The 17,155-nt window shown below is 37.3% G+C and overlaps 1 protein-coding gene across 5 annotated transcripts in view; it reads left to right on the forward strand.

Moving 5' to 3' along the window:
* CROT (carnitine O-octanoyltransferase) overlaps positions 1–17,155 on the forward strand; it is a 56,457-nt gene that overhangs the window by 8,813 nt on the left and 30,489 nt on the right. For all 5 annotated transcript variants that reach the window (XM_087446538.1, XM_087446781.1, XM_004431303.3 and 2 more), the window contains 5 exons: positions 1,522–1,657; positions 5,203–5,327; positions 6,785–6,966; positions 7,133–7,257; positions 14,734–14,842. In XM_087446538.1, the coding sequence (XP_087302664.1) occupies positions 1,543–1,657; positions 5,203–5,327; positions 6,785–6,966; positions 7,133–7,257; positions 14,734–14,842 (656 nt within the window). In that variant the 5' untranslated portion in view covers positions 1,522–1,542. The remainder of the gene's footprint in view (positions 1–1,521; positions 1,658–5,202; positions 5,328–6,784; positions 6,967–7,132; positions 7,258–14,733; positions 14,843–17,155) is intronic.

Genomic DNA, 17,155 nt, shown 5'->3' on the forward strand with positions numbered 1-17,155 from the left:
GTCCAGAGCTAGTAGGAAGATTCTGACAACCTCAATACATGGCTTCCATAAATGGATCCAAGGTGCTGTTCCAGTTGGCACTACCTGCAGGGCAGTGAGAAGGAGAGAAAGCACCAGGAGAGCACACGTTGTCCTCATTAGGGGCATGACCTTTGTGACGTACATCACAAAGCGTACTGAGCTCCAAGGGAGGGTAGGAAAGATACGGCTGTTTGGCTGTATCCCCAGCTAAAACTCAGGATTCTGTTAAGAAAGAAGAGGAAAAATAATATTGGCAGAAAACAGTCTTTGCCATACCTTTGTTTTTGATGGTTTATTCTGTAACCTTCTATGAGTGGAGTATTTTGTTTGGCTTTGCTGTTAGTTTTAAAAAGTAGTATTTGAAAGGACAGGAAATTCTTATTCAATATTAATTGTTCCTTGATTTCTCAATTGCCATTTTAATATATAATTTAATTGATAGACATACTTAAATTTATGTAATTTAACTTCTTTGAGAAATTTAATTTTTCATTTAGTACTTGTACAATTTATTCACATTTTGGGTTAATTTGATTTCTCTGATGAAAATTAATACATTGTGGAAAGTGTTGAAGGTTGCTTTGGGATATGTGAACCCATTTTGTGTATCTGCACATGCCGTCTGCACAATTAGGTGATAATGCCTTGTCATGTGATTTATGTATACGGTAATATTCTGTAACTCTGCAGTTGAATGACTCTTCCACACTTCTTCATACTTTGCTCTTCAAAATTCTTTCTCTCAGCCCATCCTTTTCTACATCTGAATTATACTTACTCATTTAGACCTACCACAGGTCCCCTCATCCGCTATCATTTAGCCTGTATATACTTGGAAGATTGTTTTCAAACAGATCTGGGCTTGAGTTGTTGGTTTGACTTTAGGCAAGTTACTAAGTCTCGGAGTTTGGGTTTCTTTGTATGTAAAATGGTAGTAAATGCCGCCAGAGATAATATGAAGATTAGGAAGAGAATACGTTTTCTATAACACCTACAGCAGTACTTGGCAAATAGTAGGTGCTCAATAAATTATACTAGTCACTGCTCACTCCTTGGCTTCTAGCACTTTGAGTCTGCACTGTTTTTTTTTGTGAGGAAGATTAGCCCTGAGCTAACATCCATGCCAGTCCGCCTCTTTTTTTCTGAGGAAGATTGGCCCTGGGCTAACATCCGTGCCCATCTTCCTCCACTTTATATGGAATGCTACCACAGCATGGCCTGACAAGTGGTGCGTTGGTGCTCGCCTGGGATCTGAACCTGCCAACCCCTGGCCGCCAAAGTGGAGCATATGCACTTAACCGCTAAGCCGCCGGGCTGGCCCCGAGTCGGCACTTGTTTAAAAAAAAGATTGGTTTTTCTCTCTCACAAGTTTATGAATTCATTAAGAACTAGGACCAAGTCCTGGGTATATTGTGGTCCCTAAATATTGACTTAGTGAATTGGAACTAGCATATGTAAGAATATTTATGAGATTGAAGTTGTGAGGGCTTTTTTCTTTAGTTTTCCCATTGTGATTGCATCATGGAAAATCAATTGGCTAAATCAACTGAAGAACGAACATTTCAGTACCAGGATTCTCTTCCATCACTGCCTGTTCCTTCACTTGAAGAATCATTAAAAAAATACCTTGAATCAGGTATGTTTGTAATTTTCTAGTGTATATCAATATTGTTAGCAACTTAGAAAACTATGAAATCATTAGAAGTTGATGAGGATCTAATTGCTTTTTCCTCTAGGCTCATGATAAAGTATCCTTAAAATGTCCAAAACTTTTCTATCTTTCTCTCTCATGTTAATTTTTCCATAGTTTGTAAAGCCAGGTAATACTATTAGGCTTACAATAAAAAGTAGTAATCCTTTGCCTTCTCCCGCCCCTACACTGGGAATCCTGCAAATCCCACTCCCTCGGGCAAGCATTTTCAACTATTTTATCTGTTTCCTGTTTTGTTTATCTCTGGATTTAAACTAACATTCTTATACTACTATTTCTTGGAATTTTTAGTTGTAAGTATTATAAATTAGTTCCTAAAAAGATGTGGATTTAGCTCTCTACACTACCTAACCTGCCCTTTCCCTACCCCCAACGTATATGCAATCCAACAGATCTACATTTTCCCTCTCATTCTGTCAATATAGTTGTACAAAATCACCATTTGGGATTAAATTAAATTAAGTCAGGTGAAACCTGATTTAGATCAGCATTTATTTCAGTTAATACACCTGTCCATTTAGGGTTTGTGGTTATACAATTATTCACAAGAGAACCATTCAGTGTACTTTGATTACATTTTTGCTGCATTTTGTTTTTCCTCATTTTTCACTTGCTTGGTGCTTTGTATCCATAACTAATTCAGTTCGAAACATTTCAATATGCTGAAAATCCCTGAATTTAAAGACACTCTTAGTTTCATTTCTTTTTGGAGACATCCGTCCTGGGGCCTTCTACTCTTCTGTTTCGGTCAGTGTTCACTTTTCTTGAGCTGGCTGGACAGCTCTTGCCCTGGGGCTTTCCTTTGGCCCTCATCCTGGCAGTTCTCCTCACCTCTCTCTCCTGTGTTGGATTCTCTGGTTCCTGGATTCTGTCTTCCCCTTTCTCTTCCCTCATTTTGGTGCAACACATCTTCAGTAGCTGCTTGAGAAAAGGTGTCTGGAAGGAAAAGAATCTAAGACCTAAAAATGAACATATTCTACCTTCATACTTGATTGTTTGGTGAAGTATAGAATTCTGCGTTGAAATGATTTTTCTTAAGAGTTTTGAAGGCACTGTTTGTTCTTGAGAAATCTGACACCCTTCTGATGTTTGATTCTTTATGTATGACCTGTTGTTTTTCACTCTCAGGATGCGTTTGAAAACCTTTTTCTTTATCCCTACCATTCTGAATTTCTCAATGATGTCCCTTGGTGTGTAGGTTTTTTCATTTATTTCTCTGAACACTCAGTGGGTTCTATTAGTTTAAAAGTCATGTTCTGGGGCTGGCCTGGTGGTGCAGCAGTTAAGTGTGCACATTTTGCTTCCACGGCCTGGGGTTCGCTGGTTCGGATCCCGGGTGCGGACCTATTCACCACTCGTCAGGCTATGCTAAGGCAGGGTCCCATGTAGAAAAGCTGCAACTCTACCACTATGACACACAACTATGTACTGGGGCTTGGGGGAGAAAAAAGGAAAAAAAAAAGAGGGAGATTGGAAACAGATGTTAGCTCAGGGCCAGTCTTCCTCAAAAAAAAAAAAAAAGAGGCTTGGCAATGGATGTTAGCTCAGAGCCAGTCTTCCTGACAAAAAATAAAAATAAAAGTCATGTTCTTCAGTTCTGAGAAATTTTAAAAATATTGTTTCTTTGATAGTTTTCTCCTCCCTTCTTTGCTGTCTCTGGAATTCCTATTACTTGGATCTAGGTCCTTCTGGGCTCAGCTTTTAGTTAAAAAGTTATCTCCATTTCATTATTAGTGCCTTTCCCTTTTTGGCCTATTTACTGTTTGATATCACCAATCCTTTTTTTATTTGTTCTGTTGTCTGACTCATGTGAGAGGCTTTCCTCAAATATCTGGCAATCTTTAGTTATTCATATTTAAGAGTCAGACCCTTAAAAAGCTGGCTGGGAACTCTGTGTGCATGGGTAGGGCTTCAAGACTAGTGGGTCTTATAGTAAGCCTTGTGGGGTAATAGGGCAGAGATGTAGCAGTTCTGTTAGGGTATAGCCAGATACCAATACTCTGATCAGTTTCCCCAAAGAAGAATCCTCTTATCTTTTGTTTAGAAGGCATAAGCCTGACTGCTAGTGTTTGGGGAGCTGAGTAGGGGAAGGGTGCTGGAGGACTCCTTGTTCCAGGTGTATACTTTCATTGTAATCCCTGTTTTTTCATTATGGGCTAGAATCTATGTACGCTGCTTGTCTAGTTCAACTTCTCCTGAGAGTAAACCTCCAGCTTTCTACTAGCACTGGGAGGAAGTTTCCTGGCTTTCTAGAGTGGAGAAAAAGATATACAGGAACTAGTGTGGATGGGGTGGTTGTCTGCTGCTTCTAAAGACTTTCAAGCAGTCCTCTTGTTTTCAGCCTCACTTCGCCCCCTGCCTTTGGAAGTCCGTGTGTCTTGAATTCTTGAACATTTCTGGGATTCTACTGCAGGAATTGTCTTGCTTCTTGGTTTGCACCTAACCCTACCCTATCTCCTACTGCCTTCTACTCTCCAGGCCTTAGATATTAACTTTCTCCATCCTACAAAGTCAGTCACTGGTTTCCCATGTGTTTTTTAATTTGTAAAATGTTAACTTTTCTGCTGTCTTCTCTTTTTTCGTTTTCTTTGTCCTTATGGATTTATACCTTTTTTATTACTTCACTATCATTTTAGAAAGCTTCTAGAAGTGGAGATAAATGTATGTACTTAGTTCACATTAACTGGAAGCCCTCTGATAGAGTTTTTATGTCTTCTTTTTCTCTCTTCTTTTTTCTTATCTCCTTTCATCTGGAAGTTCCAGTTTCTTTTTTGAAAAATTCACTGATTATTCACTGTTTTTGATTATTCACTTGCACTCTCCCTGAATACAGCTTTTAAATTGACTTCAAGATAAGACTTTGAAGAGACAAAATAAAACAAAAGGAAGACATTAATGTCCCTTGATTTCTAATTTACTTTCATCTATAGCTTAATTTTCAGAACACTTTTTCATGGTCTAGGAACCCTGTATCCTTTTTTTTTTCTTTTTTGAAGGAAACCATTATTGGCCACTAGGCACCCTAAACTGCTCTGGGCAGGCTTTACACTTAAATTTACATACGTATTGCATCACATACCTAATGTTCAAGGCTTTACTTGAACATTAGTGGAAAGGAACTTAATTTCTATTATTTGTGGCTAAATAGGATTTACTTTCCTGTTAGGCTAATAGCTAGACGATGGCCCTGTCTTTGTCAATTTAACTATCATCTAGAATGATTTTAAAATAATTTTTCAGAGCATGATTATCAGATTACATAATATTCACTGTTTTATTTTTTATAGTATTTTGCAGCATTGCTTTTCAGCCATTTTCATGTTGTAAATTATTATAACTTATTGGACTGCTGTGATAATACATAGTTGTTTTACATAACTGAGTCTTAAGATTTGTGTAAGTAATAATAATTGAGGTGAGTTCGTGGTACTTGATGTCTAAATACTTTAATGCATATTTTTTCTTTATAGTAAAGCCCTTTGCAAATGAAAAAGAATATAAGAAAACTGAAGAAATTGTCAAAAAATTTCAAAATGGAATTGGAAGAGAATTGCACCAGAAATTACTTGAAAGGGCAAAAGGAAAAAAAAATTGGGTATTTTTGTTATTGTACTTATAATTAGAAAATTGATGCTTAAAGAATGAAAAAAAACTGTACATGGCTTTTGTTTTAAAATTATTACTGTAAAAATTCTTGCAGTCATTGTTGTCATTATCATCATCCAAAAGAATGAATGAATCACTTAATTCTGGAGAGTTTTGAGTGTTGTGAGTGGGCTCCTCTCTTAGCATATGCAGAACTTGTTAAAATGCAGATTTCCTGGGACCACTGATTCTGATTCAGAATCTCTGGAATGGAGGCCCAGAAATCCTTACGTTAGCAACTAGTCCCTGTGGTTCTGACGCAGGTGATCTGTAGACCATGCTTCAGAGAGACATTTTGTCCAGGTAATCATAGCCTAAAAAACCCAAAACACTGAAATAGACATGTCACATAAGTGGCGTACAAATATTAAACAGTGCATAGGAGAAAAAGGGCCATTAAAAAATTGGAGAATGGTTATGAGTATTCTGTGTTTCAGTTAGATAGATTGAGGAGATGTTGGTATAATAATTATTGAGAATCTCATTAATTTTGCACAAGGAATCTTCTTTGACTTCTTGAGCTTAAATTACTCTACTTCTGTAGTATCAACCAGAGGATGAGTTTTCATAATTAAAAAACATTGCCTTAGTCTAGAAATAATGATTTTAATTTTCTTTTAGTTTTAGAAATAAAAAGCAAGCTGATCTTTTCATCAGCCATTGATACCTAAGGTGGAATAATAAAATTTTATGCTTCTAGATTCCTTTATTCTCAATCTTGAGCCTTGAGTGATTTTAATTAAATCAGGGTAAAGGTAAAGAAGTTGTTTTAATGCTTGTATCTTTTTCACATATATCTTTTTCTGAGTGACTGATTATAGTTTATAACATCAATTTCTTAAAAAAGAACTCCAGGTAATTTGATGAGATCTGCTTACTTATGTGTGAAATTCAGTTGCATATTGTGAAAGAGGGACACACAGAAAGTAGTGTCTGTGAAAAATCTAAATTAGTTTTAAGTCCACTGAAAAGTTTTTATATTTCTGATTTAGTATTTCAGTTTTTGCTTGGGAAAGGAAAATTGTAAATGCCTTAGTAATTGTTATATTTAAGGATTTGTTGAATGCCTATTATACCCCAGGTACCCTGAGAAAACACACCTAAGTACTTTGTTGGGTATTTGTGACTTCAATATGCTCTGTCTGAAGGTCCCTTTTCAGTGCTTTCTTGTTTCATGTTTTTGATAATGTAGTTAAACTGAATAGTATTTAAGATCCTTCAGTTCCAAATGATCACAGTAGCATTTTTCAATATCTATGATGATTTAAAACAAGAAAATGTGTTTTTAAGTGTTGAAGAGTAATTAAAGAAAAAAGAACAGATATAGCTCTTTTTTCTTTTCTTGCCGGCAGTGACACATGTAAATATTATCAACAGCGTTAGGCTGATGTTCTTAATTTCTTTTAGCTGGAGGAGTGGTGGCTGAATGTTGCCTACCTGGATGTTCGTGCGCCATCACAACTGAATGTCAACTTTGCGGGTCCTGCACCCCATTTTGAACACTATTGGCCTCCACAGGAAGGCACTCAGTTGGAAAGAGGAAGTATAAGTCTTTGGCATAACTTGAGCTACTGGCAGCTGTTAAGAAAGTAAGGATAGTTATGTGAATTTAGTAACAGATTTACTCAAAGTCTCAGGTGGCAAAATGTTGAGAAGCTTAATTTAGTTTGGGGATGAATGCTACAGTTGTGACTGTTTAGTTTATGGGTTTTATAATGACTTCTTATAAAAATACTTTTTTTGTTGTTTCACTAGAGAAAAATTGCCTGTTCATAAAGTTGGAAATACTCCTCTAGATATGAATCAATTCCGAATGGTATTTTCTACCTGCAAGGTTCCTGGAATTACTAGAGATTCAGTTATGAGTTATTTTAGGACTGGTAAGTAGAAAACTTGGGTACTTTTTTTGGTAAAGGCATTGGGATTTGGGTCGTTTTTTTTTTTTTTTTTGTGAGGAAGATCAGCCCTGAGCTAACATCCATGCTAATCCTCCTCTTTTTGCTGAGGAAGACCGGCTCTGAGCTAACATCTATTGCCAATCCTCCTCCTTTTTTTCCCCAAAGCCCCAGTAGATGGTTGTATGTCATAGTTGCACATCCTTCTAGTTGCTCTATGTGGGACGCGGCCTCAGCATGGCCGGAGAAGCGGTGCGTCGGTGCACGCCCGGGATCCCAGCCCGGGCCGCCAGTAGGGGAGCGTGTGCACTTAACCGCTAAGCCACGGGGCCGGCCCAGGGATTTGGGTAGTTTGGCTGTAGTTATGACACTGTGGAACATACTATTTTGAAGAATATTTCTTATTGGATTTTGACTCATCAAAGGCTTTCTGTGAACCTTATCTTTCAGTCATTCTGATTAGTTGGAAGTAATTTATGGGGATGGATTTTATAAACTCTGTCTTATTTGGTTCTGTGCAAACTTGATGCTTACTTTGCATCATTTGAGAGTTTAAATTTTAGTTAAAGAGTAGAATTATGAATCAGAGTATTAGGAAATCTGGAGCATATGGTCTGGATCCTTCTCTTTCTACCCTCATTCCTTGTTATCTGAGTTCTCTTTTTGAGTGTTTGCTTGTATGTGCTCCTTATGCCCCATTTCTCTTTGTGAGTATGCTTTTTTCCTCCCTTACATGAGGTGAGAACCTGGTATCAATCTTCTTGAAGGCACATGAATTCAGATTGACTCATCAAAATTTTTGTTTTTCTTTCAGTTTAATAGCTTGGTATTTAATTTCTGCTTGGTGCCCTAACATATCCTGAAGTGGAAAATTTTGTTGTAGTAACTGCTAGTTTCTAGCTACTTCAGGAATTTTTTTCTTTTTATAAATTTAATAACATAGTTTATAATTATGGCAGAATGTAATTATCAATGGATATTTTTATTACATAAACTTTTATTTAAAAGTAAAATTTCTATAGCCAGTTTTGCTTGTAGTGTGATGGGTATGAGTTTACATTCAAGTAGAATTCAAATCCTCTTTGTAAACCTCTTTAGATGCTTGAGATACTGTCTTCAAGCCCACACATATTTACCTTGATGTTGCAAGTGAAAGAATTAAAAGAAAGGATTAAGGAACCTGGTTATTTATGGCATAAAGTTTAATGCCCAAATATGAATGGAAAAGATGGGCAAGAGAAAATTATATCAGAATAGCGGTAACAGAGACAATACACATATCAGTTAAGACCTAATATCAGTAGACCTGGTTTTGAATTCAATCTTTATTACTTAGTAAGTATGTCCTTAGATAAAGTAACTCCTTTAAGTTACAGTGTGTAGAATGGGGATTCATTAATTTAATAATGTGCCTCTAGATACAGTGGTTTAAGCTGTTATGGTTAGTATATTCTTGAACTTATGGCTATGTGAAGAGGTGTAGATAGGGATAAAGTTGAGGTTAATAAGTAAACATGAAAAAATATCAGAGTGAATGATAAATATTATATAGAGAATTCAAGTAACATGAGAATAACTGGGTAGCTGTTTTAGACTAGGTAGGCAGGGAAGGCCTCTCTGAGGATCTGAATGATAAGATGATCCAGCACAGTTTTTTGGCTTTTTCTTTGTCTTTGTTTAGTTCTGTTTGTTGTTTTTGTTTTGTGTGTGTGGAATCCCCTGGGCATGAATAAACTTGACATGTTTGAAGGGCAATGTGGATGGAGCAGAGTAGGCAGGAGGGAGAGGGGCAGATTGCAAAGGTGACTAGAGACTAGACCATATAGTACTTTGTAAGCTAACTAAGGTTTTTGGCTTTTATTTAAAATGTGAATAGATACTATTAGTGGGTTTTGAGAAAGAGAGTGATGTGATTATATTTATGTTTTAAAAAGATCATTCTCCCTGCTCTTTGAAGAATAGATTTTTAGGAGAGAGACAAGTATAGAAGCAGGGAGATCAGTGAGAAAGTTGTTTTAGTGGTCCAAGTGAGCCATAATAATGACTTGTACTAGCATGGAGGTGGTGAAAAGTTATTAGATTGGATTCTGGATATACTTTAGATTTGGAGTTAGCAGAATTATTCATAGATTGGTTGTGAGATAAAAAAATAAAAAGAGGAATCAGAGATGACATCAAGATATTTGGCTTCAGTAACTAACGGGATTGATAGGTGTGTTGGTTTATGAGGTGGAAAAAATTGGGAGGAGATATTTAGGGAGGAAAATCAAGAAGTCCCTTAGACTATGTTGAATTTAAGGTACCTTTTAGATGTCTAAGTGGAAATGTAAGTAGGCAGGTGGATACAAAGTTTGGAGTTCTGGGGAGAATTCAGGTCTGCAGATATAGATTTAGGAGTCATCATTAGCAGGCATAGAAATCGTTTTTAAAGCCATAAGAGTTGCTAAGATTAGCTTTTGGAAGTCATATAGATGAAAGTGATCAGGGGAACCATTCTTACCACAATCAAGTACAGTACTTGGTGGTCAGAGGAGGAGGAGCCAGCACAAGAGACCAAGGTAGGAAGAAAACAAAGACAGTGGTCTCCCAGAAGCTAAGAGAAGGAAGTGTTTTATCTAATGCTCCTGAGAGGTCAAATGAGATAAAAATTAAAAGTGACCATTGGATTTGTCAACATGATGTGGACAGAGGCTGCTCTTGACAATAGCAGTCTTAGTGGAAATTGAGGAAGGGAGCTCAACTAGAGGAGATGAAAGCAAACTGAAGAAGAGGTGACAGCATTTGGAAATAATGCTTGTGAAAAAAGTTTTGATGTACAGTGGGAGATATTGTTTTTGTTTTTTTAAAAGATGGGTGATATTATATCATAGGAATGACATAGGAGAGAAAGAAAAATAATCTTGTAGGGGAAAGGATAAGGAGCCAAAATCATTGAGAAGGTAAGAGGTGAGAGAGTCAAGAGCAGAAATGTTGAAGGGATTGGTCTTTGACAGGAGCAAGGATGAGAGGGAATGCAGAAAGTGTGAATCTAGATGCAGACAGATTGGCCAATTTTACTGTAGGAAGATGAGGAAGTCCTATGTATTGCTTGTGTTTTCCCTGGTGAAATAAGAACTATGGTCATCAGTTGGGGTGGAAGATTTGAGGAGAAAGGAAAAGGTTTGAAGTAGTTGTTTTGGAAAGTGGTAAAAGCAAACATGCTGTGGAAATGTAGGGCAGCTGAACAGTGTTGAGTGCCCCTTTGAGATATGTATTTATGAATTTAAAGTTTGATTAGGGGGCCGGCCCAGTGGCGCAAGCGGTTAAGTGCACGTGCTCCGCTGCGGTGGCCCGGGGTTTGCCGGTTTGGATCCCAGGCGTGCACCGATGCACCGCTTGTTAAGCCATGCTGTGGCGGCGTCCCATGTAAAGTAGAGGAAGATGGGCACGGATGTTAGCCCAGGGCCAGTCTTCCTCAGCAACAAAGAGAAGGATTGGCATTGGATGGTAGCTCAGGGCTGGTCCTCCTCACACACACACAAAATAAAGTTAGATTAGATGGTGTTTTTTTTTTTTTTTTATTCAGCAACAATCAGGGGCAGGTGCAGAGGAAAAGGGAGTGAAGGATTTAAGGGTTTTTACAAGGGAGAAATTATAATATTGAGCCATGGAATATATCCTGGGTAAGGAGAAAATTGAGGAAATGTGTGTTGAGGGAGAGGGCAGCATGCAGGCTGCTGTGGCGAAGAGGCTAGTCTCATTAAGGAGACAATAGTTAGAACTAGTTTTTTTTTTTTTTTTTTGACTTACCCTCTAAGCAACCATTAAAACTAATTCAGTCATGCCTTTCATCCTGTTTACCTCATTTTGCCCAAAAAGTTCAGACTTCCCATGTCATCTCTTGTGATTGCCTTCGTGGATTTGTGCATAGCCTAATTTGATTCAAGTTCCCCACTACTGTGACCCACCCCCAACTCTTCCACAAACACCTCTGCTCTACTTTCTGGAGCTCATGGTCAGCAAAATCCATTATATCCTCAACTTTTTCTCCGGAAGTTCCTGTTGCCTTCTGAAAGATACTGTTACTGATACCTCGTTATTCTTTGAGCTTACTGCTTTCTTTTTAGCCATCTCAAGTGGGGATTTATTTTTCCTCTTATACTTTGGTACTAGAAGGCGCATGTAGGAGATATTGGTGTCCTCTTTATTTCCCATTGCCCTTTCCATTTTCCCTTCTTCCTTACAATTTATTCATGTCCAGGGGATTCCTCCCTCAACATACGTACACGAGATGCTATCAGGGTATATCACCACTGCTTGTCATTATTGCAGTGAATTTCCCTTTAATCATTCCTCTTCATTCATTGACTGCTTCAGCACCAGTCTCACTATCTTTCTTTCCATTCCCACTTCAGTCAATTCTTGATGACTTTGGCTTCCAATTATAGATCATCCATGGCCTCTCCTTTCCTTCACTTTCTTCCTCTAAGATTCTGTTATCTCTGCTCCTTCTCCAGCAGCTAGCCACTCCCGTGGTCATGCCCTAGACCTTGTTATTATCAAAAACTTCATTCCCTCTAACATCACAATTATAAGCATCTCACTTTAATCTCCACCTTCTCTTCACCACTCACTTCCTTTAGTAGTCCACCTCAGCCATTTCTTTGATCACTTTGTGACTTACAATTCACTGACCCTACTACAGTTCTTCGCAGTTTCATTTCTCCCTCCCCCACCCCCAGTCTTCACTTCTTCCCGTGGTTCTTCATTGTAATCACTCTGTTGTATACACATTCAAATCTTTGCCCACCCACTCTCTTCCTGCTCCATCCCCACCTTAATACTTCTTAAATGTCGATCTTCTGTCTTACCTCTACATATCAGAGATACCTACTCTAGCAATTTATTTGGCCAGAGAAAACCACAAAACCTCACTTACTTTTCTCAGTTAAACCTCAGCTGGAACCACAGCACTACCTTGCCATATTCTTTTGTCAGGTCATTCTCTCACTTCCAGAGATTGTTTCATGCCTTCTCCTTCCTTATTCTCAGCTAATGAACTGTTTTCTTACTCTCACCAAATATGAAGCAATCTTTCCATCACCAAATTTACCAGCCTATCTGATAGGCAGAATAATGGTCCCCTAGAGATGTCCCTTCCTAATCCTTGGAACCTGTTGAATGTGTAGGTTACATGGTAAGGGGGAATTGAGGTTGCAGATGAAATTAAGGTTGCTAATCAATTGACCTTGAGATGGTGAGATTATCCTGGGTTATTCAGGTGGGCCCAAAGTAATCACAAGAGTTCTTATAAGTAGAAAAAAGAGGCAGAAAAGAGAACCAAAGAGATGGCAGCATGAGAAAATCATGATCCTCCCTTGATGGCTTTGAAGATGGATGAGCCCAGGAATGTGAGCAGCCTCTAGAAGCTGGAAAAGTGAAGGAAACAGATTCTCTCCTAGAGCCTCCAGAAGGAACGCAGACTTGCTGACACCTTCATTTTAGCCCAGTAAGATACATTTCAGACTTCTGGTCCCCAGACCTGTAAGATAATAAATTTGTGTCATTAGTGGTAATTTGTTACAGCAGTCGTAGAACACATACTCATTCAAATGTTTGCCTATCCTGCAACCTCCTTGCAATACATTATTGCTCGTTCATATACTTTGCCTTCCCTTTTTTAAAATGGATGGACTGCTCTGACTCTTAAGGATAACTCTTCTATATGGTGCCCTGGGCCCCACCTCCTGTTACCTAATCTAGGACCTTGCTTCTGGATTATCCTCTGTCTCTGTGCTGCATTATCAGTTTTCTCTTTTCACTAGACTGTTCCAATCGGTAATATCTCCCTTCTTAAAAGAAGCAAAATTGACCTCTTGTCTCCTTGAAGTGTCACACCCCAGTCAAAGCCACCATCACCTTTCACTTAGATCATTCTCACCTGGACCACTTCATTACCTCCTGATTGGTCTTGCTGTATGTTCTCTTCCCTTTTATGATCTCTTCTCCGTACAGCAGCTGGAGTGACCTTTTTAAAGTATTAATTAGGTCACATTATTACTCTTCTGCTTTAAAACCGTCCATTGGCTTCCTTCCCATCATACTTAAAATTAAAAGCCCTTTCTGAGGCCAGTATGATCTGGCCCCAACCTTATCTACCATTCTACCCTTTTCTCTCTCTGCTGCAACTGTACTGACCTTGTTTTCCTGTAAGAAAACCAGCTCGTTTTTCTCTTAATGCCTTTGTACTTGCTGTTTCCTCTGCTTGGAACTCTCTTCCTGCAGATATTTCCATGCATCACTCCTTCACTTCATTTAGGTCTCTGCTCAAATATTCGCTCTCAGGCTCAACCTGAGGTAGCACCCTCCTGTCATGTCACCCTCCTCTCAACCGTTTATTGATTAACTTGGCATCAGGCTTATTTTCCTTTTTCTTTGCCAGCCCTGAATTTTGGATAGGATGTGGTCAGTAGATGACAGTAGTAAAGGGTAGCACTGGTAGATGTAAAAGGATATGGGAATTTTTGAAGGGGAAGAGAGAAGAAATGGTTTGAAAGTAGCCATGAGGGACAAGGAAAATACATACCTTACCTCCTAGGGCTTGAGGAAATAGGATATAAGAGAAAAAATAGTAGTGCTATCAGGAGATGGTCCTTCCTCATAGTTGATGAATAGATTTCATGGGATAATGTGTATAAAGCATTTAGCACAGTTTCTTATACATAATATCAACCAGTAAATTTCCTTCCAGGGGCAATATGTCTTCTCTAACCTTCTTTTTTTTCTTTTTTCCTTTTTTAGAAGGAAGGAGCAGGGATCATATAGGAAGACCCTTGTCAAAGGGATTAGTACTTGAAAAATGGGGCTAAATCAGAATAGTCAGGTTTACAGCAAACAAATAGTCCTTGGGGAGTTAAGATGTGCCAAAGGCTCATAGAACCAATTATCAGTGGCTTACCAGGTGTTATGAGAGCCTTAAGTAAAAATACAGATTGGGCAAAATTCTTTCTCCTTGCCACTCAGGCATACAGTGCCCTTATTCTACTGAAAATGATTTTATTGAGAAATCATAGCTAGGTATTACTGCAATTAAGTTATCTGAGCAATCAACATTAAAATATTCCCAAAGAGAAACTGATTAATTCAGATAGCTCTCCTCCAGGATTCCTCTGCTACCCTTTTCCCCTTCCCATTCCAATCCATAAATAAAACTAGAAATCCCTACAGTAGTTTGGGATTTATATGAGTCTCAAGGTGTACAAATATTTGAAACTCCCATGGATTTCTAGGTGTTTCATATGGACAGGTTTCAAGAGCTTGTATTTATATCATAATAACTGAAATTCCATCACCTTATTAAAGTGTTTGTGTTCATGTGATATATTTGATGAATATATGATAAATAAAATATTGGAGGAATATTATTTTTTCTTGTTTAACATTGAGAGATTTGAGTCTTGTGTTTTCTGTTTCTTTTTCCAGAGAATGAAGGGCATTGTCCAAGTCACGTTGTAGTCCTCTGTCGTGGCCGAGTTTTTGTCTTTGATGTAATACACGAAGGATGTTTGATCACCCCACCAGAGATCCTCAGGTTTTCAAACTACTTTCTTGAGTCCTGTTAGGTCTTAAGCTTTTGCTTGAGTTAAAAAATAAATGTTCAGAATTGCCTTTTAATAAGGTAAGAGTAAGCTGAAAAATAAGAATTTTATATATGCTTATTTTTTAAAAGTCTACTTTATTTTTGATTTAAATTTATTTTATTTTACTAGATATATATGAATATTTACTTGGATATTAACAAAAATTAACATTCTCTACTTGGAGAAAAGGAAAACATTACAAATATTACCAATCTCATTCCCTGCCCCAGAATTACTCTCTATTACTAGATTGGTGTATTCTATCCTTCCAGGTCTGTTGGAGTAAATTTACATGCACATATAGATTTTTAAAAAAGAATATATATGTATATTTTATACATAGTATGTATTACATACATAGAAATGGCAGTATATATATAGTATTATTTTGTATGTTTATATTTTTAAAGTGTTATTTAAAGTATTATGGGAAATTTCAAAATGTAGAGGGAATTATATAATGAAACTCTTCCGTGTACTCTTCCCCTAACTTAACAGTTATCAACTCCTAGCTTCAACAATTACAAATTCATCATCTTGTTTCAACTGTGCCTTCTTGTGCTCCTTCCTTTACTCCTTCATGGATTATTTTAAAGAAAATCTCAGATGTAATATCCTTTCACTATAAATATTTTAGTATGTATCTCAAAAATATAAGGACTCTTAAAAACATACATGTACAGTACCATTATCACACCTAATGACTTCTTCTAAAATATCAACAAGAATTCTTTAAGATTGTTAATATACAATCAGTTGTTCAGATTTCCTAGACTGTCTAATAGATGTTGAGTTGTATGTATCTATATATATTTTAAATTATTTTTATTAAGTACGACAAACATATACAAATGTGCACGCAGAAGTATACAGCTAAATACTCATGTAACCACCACCCAAGTCAAGATATAGAACGTTTCTAGTACTCCAGAAAGCCCCTCATACCATTTCCCAGTTACTGTGCCTTCCCTCCTTCCCAAGGGTAATTGTTTAGGCTGCTGACAGTTTTCATTAATACAAAAAACGCTGTTGTAAAAATTCTCGTACAAGTCTTTTGATGCCCATGTGCATGCATTTCCACCCAGGAGAGGACTTGCTGAGTCATAGGGTATGTGTGTATCCAAAATAGTTGTACTAATAAGCACATCCACTAGTGTATGAGTGTTGTAGGAGTTCTTTATACATTCTGGATATGAGATATTTGTTGGTTTTATGTGTTGAAATCCACAGAGTAGATGTCTGTAACTGCCCTTTCGTTCTACTAAAGACATCTTTTTGATCAACAGAAGTTCTCAATTTGAATGTAGTACAATTTATTAATCTTTTACCATATGGATTTTACTTTTCGTGTCATGTTTTAAAAAAATTTTCCCTAACCCAGTGTCAAGAACATATTTTCTTATACTATGTTCTATAATTTTATTGTTTTGCCTTTCACATTAACAATCTGCCAGCTGGTCCTAGTGTGGTGGTGTTGACAATTAATTGATCACAGCCAGTTACAGATTTCTTTGTTCCTTCTCCACTCCCACTGCTTCACTTGACTAGCCTTAAAAAAATTAATAAAAAATAAAAAAACAACAATCTTCCTAGAATTGATTTTTGTATGTAGCATGAGGAAGGAGTAGTTGTATTCATTTAAAAAATAATGTTATTTTAGGTGTTTTTCTGCAGTTCACTTCTTTCAGTCAGTAATAAGACAGTGATATTTTCATATTGGAACAGGTACATCTACCTTATTCTTTTTAACTGTTGCATAGAATTCCATCAAATGGATATACAGTCCTGCACTGCATAATGACATTTAGGTCAATGAAGGACCGCACATATAACAATGGTCCCATAAGATTAGTACCATATAGCCTAGGCGTGTAGTAGGCTGTACCATCTGGGTTTGTGTAAGTACACTCTATGATGTTTGCACAACAATGAAATTGCCTAATGATGCATTTCTCGGAACTTTCCTGTCGGTGAGTGATGCGTGACTGTACTATGGTTTGACCATTTCTCCGTTAGTACACATTGAGCGTTGAGCTGGTTTCCATTTGTTACTGCAACAAACAATGAACTTTTTCAAGCGTGCCTCTTTGTGTATTTGAGAGAAAATATCTATGCTTTATTAGAAGTGAAATTTCTGGATCATATGATATATACACTTAAAATTTTTAACTGAGTCAAATTGTCATCCAAAGCAGCATTATTATGTTCCTTGCCAGTATTTTATGTCGATACCCACTTCTCCATATCATTGCTGACATGGCGTA

This window comes from Ceratotherium simum, chromosome 1, assembly GCF_057802395.1.
Source record: "Ceratotherium simum simum isolate JZ-2026a chromosome 1, ASM5780239v1, whole genome shotgun sequence".
Classification (NCBI taxonomy): Eukaryota; Metazoa; Chordata; class Mammalia; order Perissodactyla; family Rhinocerotidae; genus Ceratotherium; species Ceratotherium simum.